Source organism: Bradysia coprophila, unplaced genomic scaffold, assembly GCF_014529535.1.
Source record: "Bradysia coprophila strain Holo2 unplaced genomic scaffold, BU_Bcop_v1 contig_415, whole genome shotgun sequence".
NCBI lineage: Eukaryota > Metazoa > Arthropoda > Insecta > Diptera > Sciaridae > Bradysia > Bradysia coprophila.
The window spans coordinates 572,633-586,854 of record NW_023503670.1 but is presented as its reverse complement, the minus strand read 5'-3'; the positions used below and the strand labels follow the sequence as shown (position 1 = coordinate 586,854).

At 36.4% G+C, this 14,222-nt stretch overlaps 3 protein-coding genes across 3 annotated transcripts; 1 reads left to right on the top strand and 2 right to left on the bottom strand.

Moving 5' to 3' along the window:
• Positions 1-1,905: 1,905 nt before the first annotated feature.
• On the bottom strand, positions 1,906-4,199 carry LOC119082356 (large-conductance mechanosensitive channel-like). The gene is made up of 2 exons (XM_037191873.1): positions 4,096-4,199; positions 1,906-3,921 (listed from the first exon to the last, which is right to left on the bottom strand). The coding sequence occupies exon 2, from the start codon at positions 3,706-3,708 to the stop codon at positions 3,217-3,219; it is 492 nt and encodes a 163-aa protein (XP_037047768.1). The 5' UTR covers positions 3,709-3,921; positions 4,096-4,199; the 3' UTR covers positions 1,906-3,216.
• A 3,265-nt stretch (positions 4,200-7,464) lies between these two features.
• Positions 7,465-8,674, bottom strand: LOC119082355 (histone H2A-beta, sperm-like). The gene is made up of 2 exons (XM_037191872.1): positions 8,483-8,674; positions 7,465-8,009 (listed from the first exon to the last, which is right to left on the bottom strand). Exons 1-2 carry the CDS (start codon positions 8,535-8,537, stop codon positions 7,648-7,650), a joined length of 417 nt encoding a protein of 138 aa, XP_037047767.1. The 5' UTR covers positions 8,538-8,674; the 3' UTR covers positions 7,465-7,647.
• Positions 8,675-9,499: 825 nt separating this feature from the next.
• Positions 9,500-14,146, top strand: LOC119082353 (tubulin beta-1 chain). Its single transcript, XM_037191870.1, has 3 exons — positions 9,500-9,809; positions 12,567-13,068; positions 13,136-14,146. Exons 1-3 carry the CDS (start codon positions 9,753-9,755, stop codon positions 13,918-13,920), a joined length of 1,344 nt encoding a protein of 447 aa, XP_037047765.1. The 5' UTR covers positions 9,500-9,752; the 3' UTR covers positions 13,921-14,146.
• The last annotated feature ends 76 nt before the right edge of the window (positions 14,147-14,222 follow it).

Sequence of the window (14,222 nt, the reverse complement as noted above, 5' to 3'; positions counted from 1 at the left end):
ATCTCGCGTTTGGTTTAGTGCTATGCTTCAAATAAGCAGACGATTGAGAATAGCCCATGTAATTAACGTCCATGTAAATGTCCATGTATATTTGAAAGATAACACAGAAAGTTGAAAAGCAACTACTAAAAACATAACGACCAAAAATATTTTCCTTACACAAAAGTGTATTTTCATGTTTCGGGGCCGAAAATGAGGGCAATTTTTCGAATTTTCTCGGGTTTCCAGCCCTCTGCATGAAAACTTACATGTGCACCTGTTTGGGACGGTTGATTTAAGGCACTTTCGCTTGTAAGCCTCACTTCGTTCGGCCTACAATCCGCGAAATTGCCTAAAATCAATCGTCCAAAACAGGTATACAAATAACCATTACCTTACACAAAATGCATCGAAACTAGGATTCAACCGAAAGTAATATTTTGTACATGGAACAGATTTTTGATCGTTTTGTTTTTTAGTTCAAACTTCACCGTTATTAAGGAACTCAAATCTATATATTGTATTACCTTTCAGAGTGAACAAAATATAAATATCGAAGGTGTCGCGCTACCGCAATAAATAGTGCCGCATTTGAAATGTAGTTATATTTTCCCGATATTGATCAAAATTGAGTTAAATAACGGTAAAGTGCTCAATACTTCTAAAAGGAAAAATTGCATTGGTAAACCAAGACATTTTCTTGCTACAATTTTCCCAATTTGAAAATGCAATGTTACACAGTTTGTTGAAAACACTTAGATCAACAGAAGTAACAGACTCGATATTTGATGACTATACGGCTCTATGACGAATGAGTCTTTCAACGATAATTCTGTGTTGAGTAATTCAGATTTTCTTTAAGTAACATCCTTGATTCCTATGATATCGAAACTTCAGATTTAATCAGGTTGTTGGGTATAAAACAACTTACGTAATAAGGGATGTGACCCACCCCTAACTAAAGGTGTTATTATAAAGCTCATGAAAAGTAGTTGCTTTCGCACTAATTTATTTTACCGGAAACGGATACACATTTAAAGCAAAACGTTTCCGCTAAAACGTAATTTTTAAGATTACCGCCGTCATTTTATTTCTACTGGGTCATCTCTTCTGCAACTCACGTCCCACCAAACGACAATATTGTTGTTTGTTTACATGATTGGTCATAAATTTTTTTTCATAATTTTGGTTGCTTCGACGAATATTTTAAGTCAACCGATAAGTGAACTGTTAAAAACAACACAAGAAGCACATTTCCTCACAAAATCTGAATTAAATCACACCGAAATCACCGAAATTATGACATTTTCACAACAAACACTACATTTTTGTGTTGGCGATTTGACGTTTGAAAAACTATAATCATGTTCCGATGAACGACTTTTACGATGATTTTCTTCGTTAAACCATATTTGACTAAGTTCAAGGTGGATGTGATTTGGGTGTGAAATTGAGTGGGAAGTGCTATTTTCATAGATTTTCTTTTTGTAAAATCTTTTAAATGAGACAATATTTTGAGGATGCCCGATGTACGAGTTTCTTATTTTTCGTATTTCTATTGATATTTGACAAGAAATCGCGAATAAAATCGATAAGTCCCTCCCTTATTGTTTGGACATTCTAATGTCGAAGTTACGTACTGCAAGCGTGTGTGATCGTGGCTGACAAATAGATTGCTAATTTGTACAATATATTTAACAGTTTTTGTACTCTATTTAGAGCACCATCATGCTTGAGATCCGTTGATTAGAGCTTTTGAGCCGCCATCCAACTCATCAATATAAAAATGTCCACTCAAGGACATAATCTACGAAAATTTCAAACTGATTGGCCAATAAGAAGTATTTACTCGATTGTCCAGTCAATTAACCTCTATGAATAATGGCAACAGAGGATGTCACGTACAATATTAAAACCACAAAGCAATTTAGCGACGTACGGATGGCTTTATTCAATGTAAATAATTACATGTTAGTATAATGGTAAATGGTAGGTACATTATAGTGTAAATATCACCCAAAGGAGTGAATAAAAAGTTTTTCTTTCATTAAAAATTTCTGTTTAGGTAAAACTTGTCTCGCCCATTTTTTAAGACAATCTTTTCATTTTCGTTCTATTTTCGTAAAACTTATTCCTTATCAAAAGATATGTATTTTATGCATGAATGTATTTATATAAAATCATTTTGTATAATAGTCAGTTGAAAATATTCTAAAAAGTTAGTTAAATTCTTCGATTCGATTTTGGTCTTTGTCATTGAAATATATTTCTGTTTCGGTTCTGAACATTTGTGGTGAATAGAAAAATATTTAAAATGAAAATGGTCACAATTTTTAAGAATATCTACAGCTGATGGTATGCTTATCATTAAAAAATGGTAAAAAATATTTTTGTTGTATATAATATCGACAGCTCACTTCCCGTCCGAAGGTAAACTCACAAGGCCAAAGCATTAGCATAGCGGTAGAATATTGCCTATGTCAAATATAGTAGTTCCTCACATGACCTTGATTACAGTGTAAAAATGTGAAATTACCGAAATTACACTGTTGTGACTTACTACTCTACTATTCCATTACTATGCTTGGTACTTTGCCATAGTTACAAAACAATCTTCGAGAAGCGTAAAAAAGAAAATTTCTTCAAATCTTAAGAAAGGGCAACCGAATTTCGTCTGAAATTTTGTTGTTCTTCCCTGTATCAATATGATCAAAAATTGCAATTTGATTTGTCGCTCCATTCTACTGTGCACGAAAATTGTGACCACATGAGATACTTCCACATAATTCATTCAGTGCAATGTTTCAATAGCTTTTCGGTCATTACATTTTGGCCTCTACTACACACATCAATTAACAATTTAAATTTTTAAACTCTACTTAACATTACTGCGCACCTTAAATACTTAAAAGCTATAAAAATCCGGCTTTTGATCTTTGAGATAAAATATTTCATTTAAAAAGAAAACGATTTTGTACGTTACAGTTAATCATCAGGTAAAATCAATGAAGGATGCTTCCGTTGCTCTTTGTTAAATGGTTTAGTCAATTAGTTGTATCTTTACATAAATAAAACAAAAAACTTTGTCAAGCGTTCCACATACACATATAAGAATGTTTATAGGTCCTGCACATTTAAAGCATTCAAATACTTAAATTTCGTGAATCATATCACGCCAAAAGCCCGCTGCAAACAACAAACTGCCATAAAACGTTTTCCGTTCGGACAGAAAATTTTCTAAACTTCCTCTGGCGTAACATGATTTTTATCCACTTTCTTCCCTTTGGCGTCGCCGTTAACCACTTCCGGTTCGGCTACAACTTCGACTTCAGGCACCGGTTCCACATCGGACGTACAGTAGGCACATTTAGTCGCTTTTTTATCAATTTTACTGCAACAATAGGCGCACGTAGTTAGACTGGACTCTTCTACTTTCTTGAATTTGTCCATAACCCATGTTGATGGTACCACAACGATGTAGTATAATACACAAGCCGTGATGAAAAAGGTTATACAGGCGTCCACAACAGCACCGTATCGGAATTCGCTTCCATTCACTGTGAATGTTGATTCTTTGAACGTTGGTTGACTACCGAATATTCCCAGTAATGGAGTGATCAAACCGCTTGTAAATGCGGTTACTAAATTAGCGAACGACGCTCCGATGATAACAGCAACGGCAAGTTGAATCAAATTTCCGCGGAATAAGAAATCCTTGAAGCCACCCATTTTTCTTAAATTTTTTGTTATCTTTTCTTTGCTTTCTTTTGTTTGTTTGCGAGCGATATCGATTCGTCGTTTTCACTTTTTCAACACTTGTTTTTCACTGATGATTGACTACCCTATCACCTTTCGTTTTGCCTTTATATTTATTAGGGTTGTTTGATTCTGGTGACAATGCGCAAGCGTTTTGTTTTTCCTTTTGCAATTCAATTCCTATCGCTACAAGTAGAAATGAGAACAAAAATAAGGAAAAGTAAATATTGCATTGAACGGATAAGGATCAATAAACTGTAGAAACTTCTACGCTAACGATATTCGAATGCGAAACTTAATTTAATCATTTCAAATGACTTCCCGTTTGTTTTTTGATAAATGAACCAAGTTGTTACTCACCGAACTCTCCGTTTGCGATACGCTGCTGAACGATGAATGTTTGGTTGAATTTTATTCGATTCGCATTGATGCGTATATTTGAGTGTTGAACATCTTATATACGAACTTATACGAAGTCGGTCTAAAAATAGTTTGCAATTGTTGCTCGTTTGTAATTCAGCGAGCATTCTTAAGAAATGCATTGAATATTGAAAACAGGCTTCTCGCAGAATATGTTTAGATAATCCAAATCCAGTGAAAAAATGTTCTTGAAAATTTCCGATCACATAAATTAGCATATTTGAAGGTGGGCGGTAGGGGGGTCCAGAATCGTATGGGAAAATAAAAGTTTCGAGAAAGTTGGCGGACCCCGGGGAAAACGAACCTATATGACCCACTGATAAAAAATGTATATGGGGCCGATGTGATCCGAGTTGATTTATGGGTCGCTCAAGGACGAAATATGTGAAAAACCACGAAAATGAGGGTTAAAGAAAAATTGAACGTAACTAACAGATGCTGAGGTCACTTCTTAAGGTGAGTTGGATTGTTTCACTTCAGAATAATCCAAAGAGACCGATTTAATGATTTGTAAGTGCATTCGCATCTCCCAAGTCAGTCAAAGTTTCCCAATCTGTTCACCCAGTCTTTGGGTTCTTCCAAAACATTTATGGGATGTGCATCGGATATATTCATATCTAACGAGAGCTTATGGCATAAGCTTTCATCGCAAAAAGAAATTTTTTTGAAAACAATTTTTTGAAGCTATATAGAAATCGATTTTGGTGCAAAAATTATTGTGTGTGGGCTCGTTAGAAAGCCACTGTCATTACCTTTACAACGACACCTAACACTTAGTTTTCAGAGTGACTTCGCTTGACTTTGTATTACTTGGAAATTATCTGTCGATTTTTGTATATATCAATATTGTTAGGTGTGCCCAGACGATATAAAAATTCCAAAAAATGAAAACAACGCATTTTTGTTGCTCTTGCATCTAATCTAAGTTGTCTGGACCAAAAAAGTTTGATATTGTCGCTAAAAAAATTTTTCCATAGAAAGTAATGGAAAAAATGTATGGAAAATCACAGCGTTTTTTCACATATTTCGTCCTTGAGCTACCCATAAACCAACTCGGATCGCATCGGCCCCATATACAATTTTTATCAGGAGGCCATAAAGGTTTGTTTTCCTCGGGGTCCGACAACTTCCTCGACACTTTGATTTTTTGGACCCCCCTAGTGGGCGGGTTTGATTAAATGTCGGCGTGTTTTCTACCTGCTCGTGTTTTCGTCAAACGTATTCTACGGATCGGGGATTTTGGCACTGTATTTGACCACTTTCGATTTTATGGCTTTTCGGAAAGTGTTTTTAGACCCGTACGAAGTACTGGGGTCTTATAGGTTTACGCATACGTTTGTAACACGTCGAATTGGACTCCCTGAGTAAGGGGAAACCTATTGTGGTTGTCTAGAGATGCCAAATCCGCGAAAAAAAAAAATGTCCGTCTGTCTGTCCGTCTGTCCGTCTGTCTGTCTGCACGATAACTTGAGTAAAACGCATCCGATTTTGAAAATTCTTTTTTTTCCCGTTTGGTAATGTCAAAAGACAGGCTAAGTTCGAAGATGAGTGATTTTGGATCGACCCCTCCCGAGCTGTGGCCCAATAAGTGCTTTACGGTTTTTCGAAGATATCTCCGGACATTTAAACGTTAAACTTGTAAGTGATACGTCAAATAAAAGGTACTTACAATACCGATCGACAAAAAAAAAGTTTATGGAAATCGGATGACCGACTCGTGAGTTAGACCCCTTGGTGTGAAACAGGCACAGGGCGGCAAGCAGTTTTTGCTTGTAGGTCGGCCACATTTGAACATATTTCGTCTGTTTTAGCTTTATTAGATAGGTATTGACCGAACCAATCAGGGAAAAAAAAGTTCATGAAATTATGTTCTCCGGAGCGTGAGCTAGGTCTCTTGAAGTGAGCTCTTATCTGGCTACTCGGAAGTACAGTGAACGTGGTGTATTTTGACAATATCTCGAGTAAATTTTGACCGAATTTCATGAATTTTTTTTTGTTTGAAAGGTATTAACGAATGTAAAGCATCGGTACTATTTCCGGTCTCCTAACAAAATGGCTACCGGCGGCCATATTGGATTTTATTAAAAGTGATATATATTGGGAAAAATGGTACTTAGAGAGTTTCTGTTAACATGGAAATAATTTGTTATGTGTGTGGGGTTTCAGGGATTCCATATATGGACATCTATATATACCTATATACAGCTATATTGAGCTATATACAGGCATATAGAGCTATATAATAGCATATTCCTCTGTGAAATGTTTATTTACAGTGAAATATAGGTAAATATAGCGGTATATAGCTGTTTAAATTGGAATTTATGAAATTTGACTTCGTACGGGGCTGTCTATATTGCCTCCGGCAATTTATTTGTATATGATAACAAGGCAAAGAGTGGATAATGTAAGTGATTTTAAAGGCTTTTGACACGAATAGGTGTTTCGTACGGGTCGGCGTTAGCTATGTTTTAATTCAGTTATTCAGTATGATAAAGGGTTACTTATGCACAAAAGACATTTTCTATACTTCTTTTTTTACTTCAATTCATGAGATTTTACATGGTTTACACTTGTTCGAAAGAAACTGTTACTTGGCTGCATAACTAGGTTCTATCTTTCACACTTCAACTTAGTTTTCTGTTATGTCTTTATAACCCAAAATAGATAAAATCCCGATTTCTAGACGGCCTTTACCAAGTAAAGATTCCACTATAGAGGTACCATTGAAACTGACTCAACTCAACAAAATATTTGGAGTTCCCATGCATACTTCCAGAACAACTGAGTCGAGTGACTACAAAAAATTCTCGTCAAAAAGTGGCACATGATTCGGCCTTCTTCCTTCGCCGTAATTTGCATAAGAGACTTATTGAAAATTTTACACAGACGAATCCTTATGTTTAAATGTTTCACCAAGTCCCTCATGCAAATTACGGCAGTACCTTTCGGATAACTCCCGTTAGGTATTATCTGAAACGATCATTGCTAAAACTTTTATCAAGAAAATAATTTCGGCTTGAAACATAGTTGGAAGTATGCACAAGGACTTGCGTCACATTTCACTTGTATAAGAGTTTCCAATTCTCATGTAAATTCACTAAATTCAGAGACGGCCAAATGATCATCGATTGGGACGTGCGATAGCTATAGTTGAACTAGCAGAGACGATTAGGTTTTTGATAATTTAGAGTTATGTGAATCTAGTCAAATCTCCAGATGTCAAATAGAAAAAAAGATTAATGCTGGACGCGTCACATAGGGTAGGCTAATCAAATAACCAAGATAGATCAAAAAAGGTTCAGCGGCTTCCATCATTTCCATGCTCGATATTTTATTCAAGCAAAAGAAAATAATTACATTTAATGTCAGCAAAAGTTCTCTTTGTACAAAAGAGGCAAAAACATTTTTCCTAGAATATTTTCCTTAATAAGCTAAATCATTCAGCTTTTCGTTTACTGCATTCAATAAAATGCAGTCGAAAGCTTATAATTAATCGCCGTCATCCGTTTCCGCTTCCATTTCTGTATTCGCAGTTTTAGCCTTCGGCAACAATACCTCATGAATGAAGGGTAAGACTCCTCCTCCTGGAATCGTTATATCCTTGAACAATTTGTCCAATTCGGAATCGCTTCGAACCGCCACATTGATATGGCGCGGATTGATTCGTTGTTTTTGATTGTCGCGAGCGACAGTACCGGCACATTCCAGGATTTCCGCTGCTACGTATTCCAATACACCTGCCATGAAAACGGCACCGCCGGTACCGATGATTTTAGCGTATCGTCCTTCCTTCATTTTATTTCGGATGCGCGTTACCGGCATCAAGAGGCCCGCCTTCGACGACTTGGTAACTGAAAAATGAGAAGAAGAGAAATTGGTTGAGAGTTGTGTAGTCGGGTTATTTTTCATGAGCTTTATAATAACACATTTAAACACCCCTAAGGTCACATCCCTCATTGAATTACCGAATTTAAATTTCAAAAAAAAACTTCAAACAAAAGCTACACCACTTCTCAAATAACAATTTCGATAATTTAAAAATGACCAACGCACTTCACGCATGAGAGCTACTCTAAATAGAGTATTGAAACTGGACAGTGTATCAAACAAATTTTTGCACTGTAAAAAATCTGAATAAAATTTTCATACAAAATAGTATTCTATTTGGTAGCTGTCACTCGAAGCACTTTTGCTTGAAGTGCGTTGATATGACACAAAGTATGTTATTGTTCCGTAGAATACCCACTTTTGTGTGAATCAATCAACCATCGAAAATTTGCTAAATTGCGAACCGAATAATTTTAGTTGATTTTGAATTGCCTACCTCTTTTCTTCTTTTCATTCGGTTTTGGCAGAGGCGCAGCTTTTTTTGGTGGCATTTTTAATGCAAAAACTTAACAATTGAAAAAAACGAAAAGAACAAATAGAATTCGATAGAAAATACAGAACACGTTGCTCGCAACCAATCACGGATTACGATTATGAAATTTGAATTGAATGATCCCTTTGAAGTCATAAAATCGAAATTGGGCGGTTTACAATGCATGTAACATATATTGGTACCACAGTCATTTTAAGCTTGAAAGGCTTGGAGAAATTAAAAATCAAAAATTCATGAAGACTAGCCGGTCGTGAACAAATTTACGAATATTCATGAAGATTTGCAAAAACGCTTTCACGATGCATACAACTGCAGATTTTGTACGAGCGACTAATAACAAACTAGCGACTAATCTTGAACACTGCGTAATAGAGTACATTACATTTTGGATGCTGCGAAAGTAGTTCATTACATTAGGCAATAATTTTGTGATAAAAGCAAGTGTATACGCTGTCGAAAAACAACTATCGAATCTTGTTGCTCAAAAACCACACTTGCGAGTTTGCCTCTATCACAAGGTTGTTTCCGAGTTAATGAATTACGTAACAGCATCTGATTTATTGCCTGCTTCATGCGAAAGTTGATCATCATAAAGAAATGTACGTAAATTTAACCGAAAATATTCTTCACGTTATAGATCATTTTCGCATTAGCTGTTATGTAATTAATGAACAGTTTTCACATGGGACAGGCAATATAGACATCGTCAATTTCGTCCTAGAATCGAATGTTTAAGCCCTCGTAACATATAAGAGAGATGATATGGCCCGAGATACATTTTTATCCATGGACATGTCTACGAGGTCTAAGATGAATCTACGATGAATTTGAATAACGAAAAAATGTTTAATGTAGCCCTTGTTAATCGAATGAATTGTTTTTCAAAAAAGACCGCTACTTTATGCAGCTAAAATCACGTCGTAACTGGTATAAAAAAGTGTTGCTACCGCTTTTCTCTCTGCAGTGTTTTTTAACCTGCAGATGATTTAACACACAAAAAAAATCGTCATCTTGTCCAATGAAATTGCTTCGGGAAATTATCCGATTACCACCCGATTGCTGGGCGTCACTTTCAATTTAAATTTCATTTCGATCCAGTTCGGATTCAATTTGCTTGCAGACTTCGTTGAGTGTGGACCATTGTGTTGCGCAATAAGTTAATTTTTTAAATATTTTGTGGAAACGTTGTTTGATTTAGAAAAAAAATATCAAAATGAGAGAAATCGTACATATTCAAGCTGGCCAATGTGGTAACCAAATCGGAGCTAAGGTGAGCCTCTTTCCATTCCATTTAAATAATTAAGAAGTGAAATAATTAGGTTGAATGACATTATTGTTCCCGACGAATAAGTGCCGGTTGGCAGTGTAATTGAAGCGAAAAATTACAATTTTAATAGGAAAATATGTCCGGCACCTTCTCAATTTATCATTCACATTTCGTCACTATTGTAACACATTGAAATGAGTAGTTTTATCTTTCCAATTTCTTGGGAAAGTTGTGATGAATTTTCTATTCGCATTCGGAAATAAAATCAGAAAAAATGGCAGCTCTTTGATCGGTAGATCGTTAGATACACATATATTATAGTATATATAACGTTCGTTCATTTGTTGGAAAGTTGCACAACACAAAAAATTTTGTCGGTTGGCCGGATGGTTTAACAGTCTACAGTGTGTATGTCCTTATTACAAAATTGCCTATGTAAGGAAATATCCGTTGATGGTAGTGGTAGGAACGAAATTTAAATGTTCAAGTACATTTTGGTTTATTGAGGTCTCCTATAAACTATTTTATTTATTATTAAACGGGGTGTGTCGAATATGATGCCATTTATAGCTTGGAACATAATAAAAAGAAGAAAAAGAAAAATCTACTCATTAAAATTGTGCTACGTGTCTGTGGCACACAAAAACCATTTGGTTGGATAGCATGATTTTACTGTTATATTCGTTTTTCTACATTAATTCTGAATCAATATCGCCGGATTGTTCGTCTTTTTGTGTCTATAAAAAGACATTGTATATTTTTATGGGTGTATGCAACTCATCATTTTAACTATACGATTAACGATTAACATACGTCGCCGCATAACATCATTTCCAACAGTAAATGCATCTCGGGTTTAAATATATTTAAACGTAAAATACAAAATAAGACCAGCAGAGAGAAGATGGTACACATACCGGACTGGTTTTATTTCTTCTTATTTTAACCAACTTTCCATTGCATTTTAGTAGTGTTGTACTGATGGGCGATAACCCAGAATATCTTCAGTGCATTTGCACTGTTCGAACGAAAAACGATGCCAAAGTTAACCGGCAGCGTTAACTGATCTTGGTAGGAATGACTTTATTTTTTATTGAATTGGTTTGATTAGAAAATGTAGAAAAATCGCCTCTGAATGGAATAAATTTTCGCTTGTCGTTCCTTGCTCTTTTTGTATTGTTTGACTATTATCCATTGTGGCATACGGCAGCCGGGGCTATTCCATTTTCTCGTATACCATATGACAGTCGAACTGTATTTCGATACAAGAAATAGTCCGGCGCGTCGACTGTAGACCGTGATATTTTATGAATTTGGTCTGTAGGTTTTTTTGTCGTTTTCTCCGACTCAATAGATCGGAAATTTTGTTATTCATTTCCGTTGCACAAAATTTACCAATAAAATAGACATTGAACGCAATAATATTGAACGTGGGTCTCATTCAAAGTTAAATCATTTTTGTGTTATTTCAATCAATCCTACGCATTAAAACCTTGTATGGTCAGTGTTTCCATTATTTGGTCCCTGAGTTCGTGTGCCATGCATTTTTTTTCTTCAATTATTTTCGTTTTTTTTTTTCACTTCATTTGATTGCTACTGAAAATGTTGAGATCTTGAGTATGAGTAATAGAATAAATCGTCGGGAATTATTTCCTTTTATTCTCTTAACCGTATTTCCTTCTCTAACTCTACACTACAACAGTCATTGTATCATCATACTGCATATAGTATGAATATTGTTAATTATTCAGACAGCGAATGACTAAATTGTCGCTATATAAAAATTGTTTTTGTTTTTATAATTTTTTTACCTTAGAAAACCGACAAAAGCGCTCACACACACGTAACGCATCACATCACACATCGGTACATTTCGATTCAAATAATTAGTCATTCCTATTCCTATTTCTAACTGACACTCGACACAAAATAAAAATTCAAAATTGAGACTTTTTTGCTCTCAATTTTCTTAGCTCGTCGCGAGGTTTCATATGAGGTATATTAAGCCAACAACCTGCCTGCCTGCCTCTCTTCAATTAGAATATTTAATATTTCTTACGTAAAAACTCGTTTTTCGTTTTGTCGCAACCGCGATATAGTTCTAAGAATTTCTGATACTACACGACGGCTATTTGTTTCTTACAACTACCTCCATATATTCCATCCATATGAATATGAATAGTTTTATGAGCTTGAGCAGCTTATCCAACCGAATGTAAATTTGTTTTTTCAGCGCCGCGTATAGTATTCATATACCCATATAAAGGAAGTTGATCAGCCCACTGATTTTTTTGTAGTTATGATGTCAGCGCACAAATTTATATTTTTTTGCATTGTTTTTCTGCAATGCACCATATGGTCTCATTTATGTTCTTGTACGTACAATACACACCTTGGAACATTAATGGATTTCTTGAGCATTTTTTGGCAAAGGAAAAAAATGAGAAAAGTTTTTGGCACTGAATGACCATCAAAGAGAAAGTATGATGGCGATTCTCACGGTCGGGTTGGTTAAGCATCAACTTTAGAGTGATGTCATCAAATTATGATGCGAAGAAATGTACAACTTTTTGTAACTAAATATTTTGTGTAGGTTCTGAGGCAACGTACCAGCGCCAGCGACTGGTTCCAGTCGTTGAACCAATCGTTGTTGCATTTTAAATTTTAGTAAACTTAATTGAATTGAAAAATATTTGACTGTACCTCTCTTTTCATATCGATCCACATAGAAAATAACAAATTTTCTTTCATTTTTTCCAGTTCTGGGAAATCATTTCCGATGAGCATGGTATCGATGCTACTGGTGCCTATCACGGCGACAGCGATCTCCAATTGGAACGCATCAACGTTTACTACAATGAGGCATCCGGTGGAAAGTATGTTCCCCGTGCCGTTTTGGTCGATTTGGAACCGGGAACCATGGATTCCGTTCGATCGGGACCATTCGGTCAAATTTTCCGACCCGATAACTTTGTTTTCGGTCAATCTGGTGCCGGTAACAACTGGGCCAAGGGACATTACACCGAAGGCGCTGAATTGGTCGATTCGGTATTGGATGTGGTGCGCAAAGAAGCCGAATCGTGCGATTGTCTGCAAGGTTTTCAACTAACTCATTCACTTGGTGGCGGTACTGGATCCGGTATGGGAACACTACTCATCTCAAAGATCCGGGAAGAATACCCCGACAGAATCATGAACACATACTCGGTTGTACCATCACCAAAAGTATCCGACACCGTTGTCGAACCGTACAATGCCACACGTAAGTAAAATTAATTCTCGTCCTCGTTGCCAGCTGCTAACTGAACCTTTCTTTTTCGTTTTCTTAGTGTCGGTTCATCAACTGGTCGAAAACACAGACGAAACGTACTGCATTGATAACGAGGCTCTGTACGACATCTGTTTCCGCACATTGAAATTGACAACACCAACTTATGGTGATTTGAACCATTTGGTATCACTAACAATGTCTGGAGTCACAACCTGTCTACGTTTCCCCGGTCAATTGAATGCCGATCTTCGTAAATTGGCCGTCAACATGGTCCCATTCCCGCGTCTACATTTCTTCATGCCTGGTTTCGCCCCACTCACGTCCCGTGGATCTCAACAATACAGAGCACTCACCGTACCAGAATTGACCCAACAAATGTTCGATGCCAAGAACATGATGGCTGCCTGTGATCCACGACATGGACGCTACTTGACAGTTGCTGCCATTTTCCGTGGCCGTATGTCCATGAAGGAAGTGGACGAACAGATGCTGAACATTCAAAATAAGAACAGCAGCTACTTCGTCGAATGGATCCCGAACAATGTTAAAACAGCCGTCTGTGACATTCCACCAAGAGGCTTGAAAATGTCCGCCACATTCATCGGCAATTCGACCGCCATCCAAGAACTATTCAAACGAATCTCTGAACAATTTACCGCTATGTTCCGTCGCAAGGCTTTCTTGCATTGGTACACTGGCGAGGGTATGGACGAAATGGAATTCACTGAAGCCGAAAGCAACATGAACGATTTGGTGTCCGAATATCAACAATATCAAGATGCCACCGCCGATGAGGACGCCGAATTCGACGAAGAACAGGAGGCTGAGGTCGACGAAAACTAGATCCTTTGAATGTTTAATTTTTGGAATGCATCAGAAAAGAACATTTCCACTCATATGTTTCAATGAATAGTCTGCCTAATAAAATTTACGTTTTAATTGTTAATGTTCTCTAAGGCAGCAGGTAGTTTTTAGCAGCTTTGGACTAATTGTCCGTTTTGTAAATTTTTTTTACTGAAAATCTCGTTCATTGAAGAACATTCCGAAAAATAAAATCAAACATTCAAGTTGAATGAATTCTGGCATTTTGATTTCTGGTTTTCTGGTCGAAGAGAAATGGGTGGCATTTCACCGCCATATCAAAA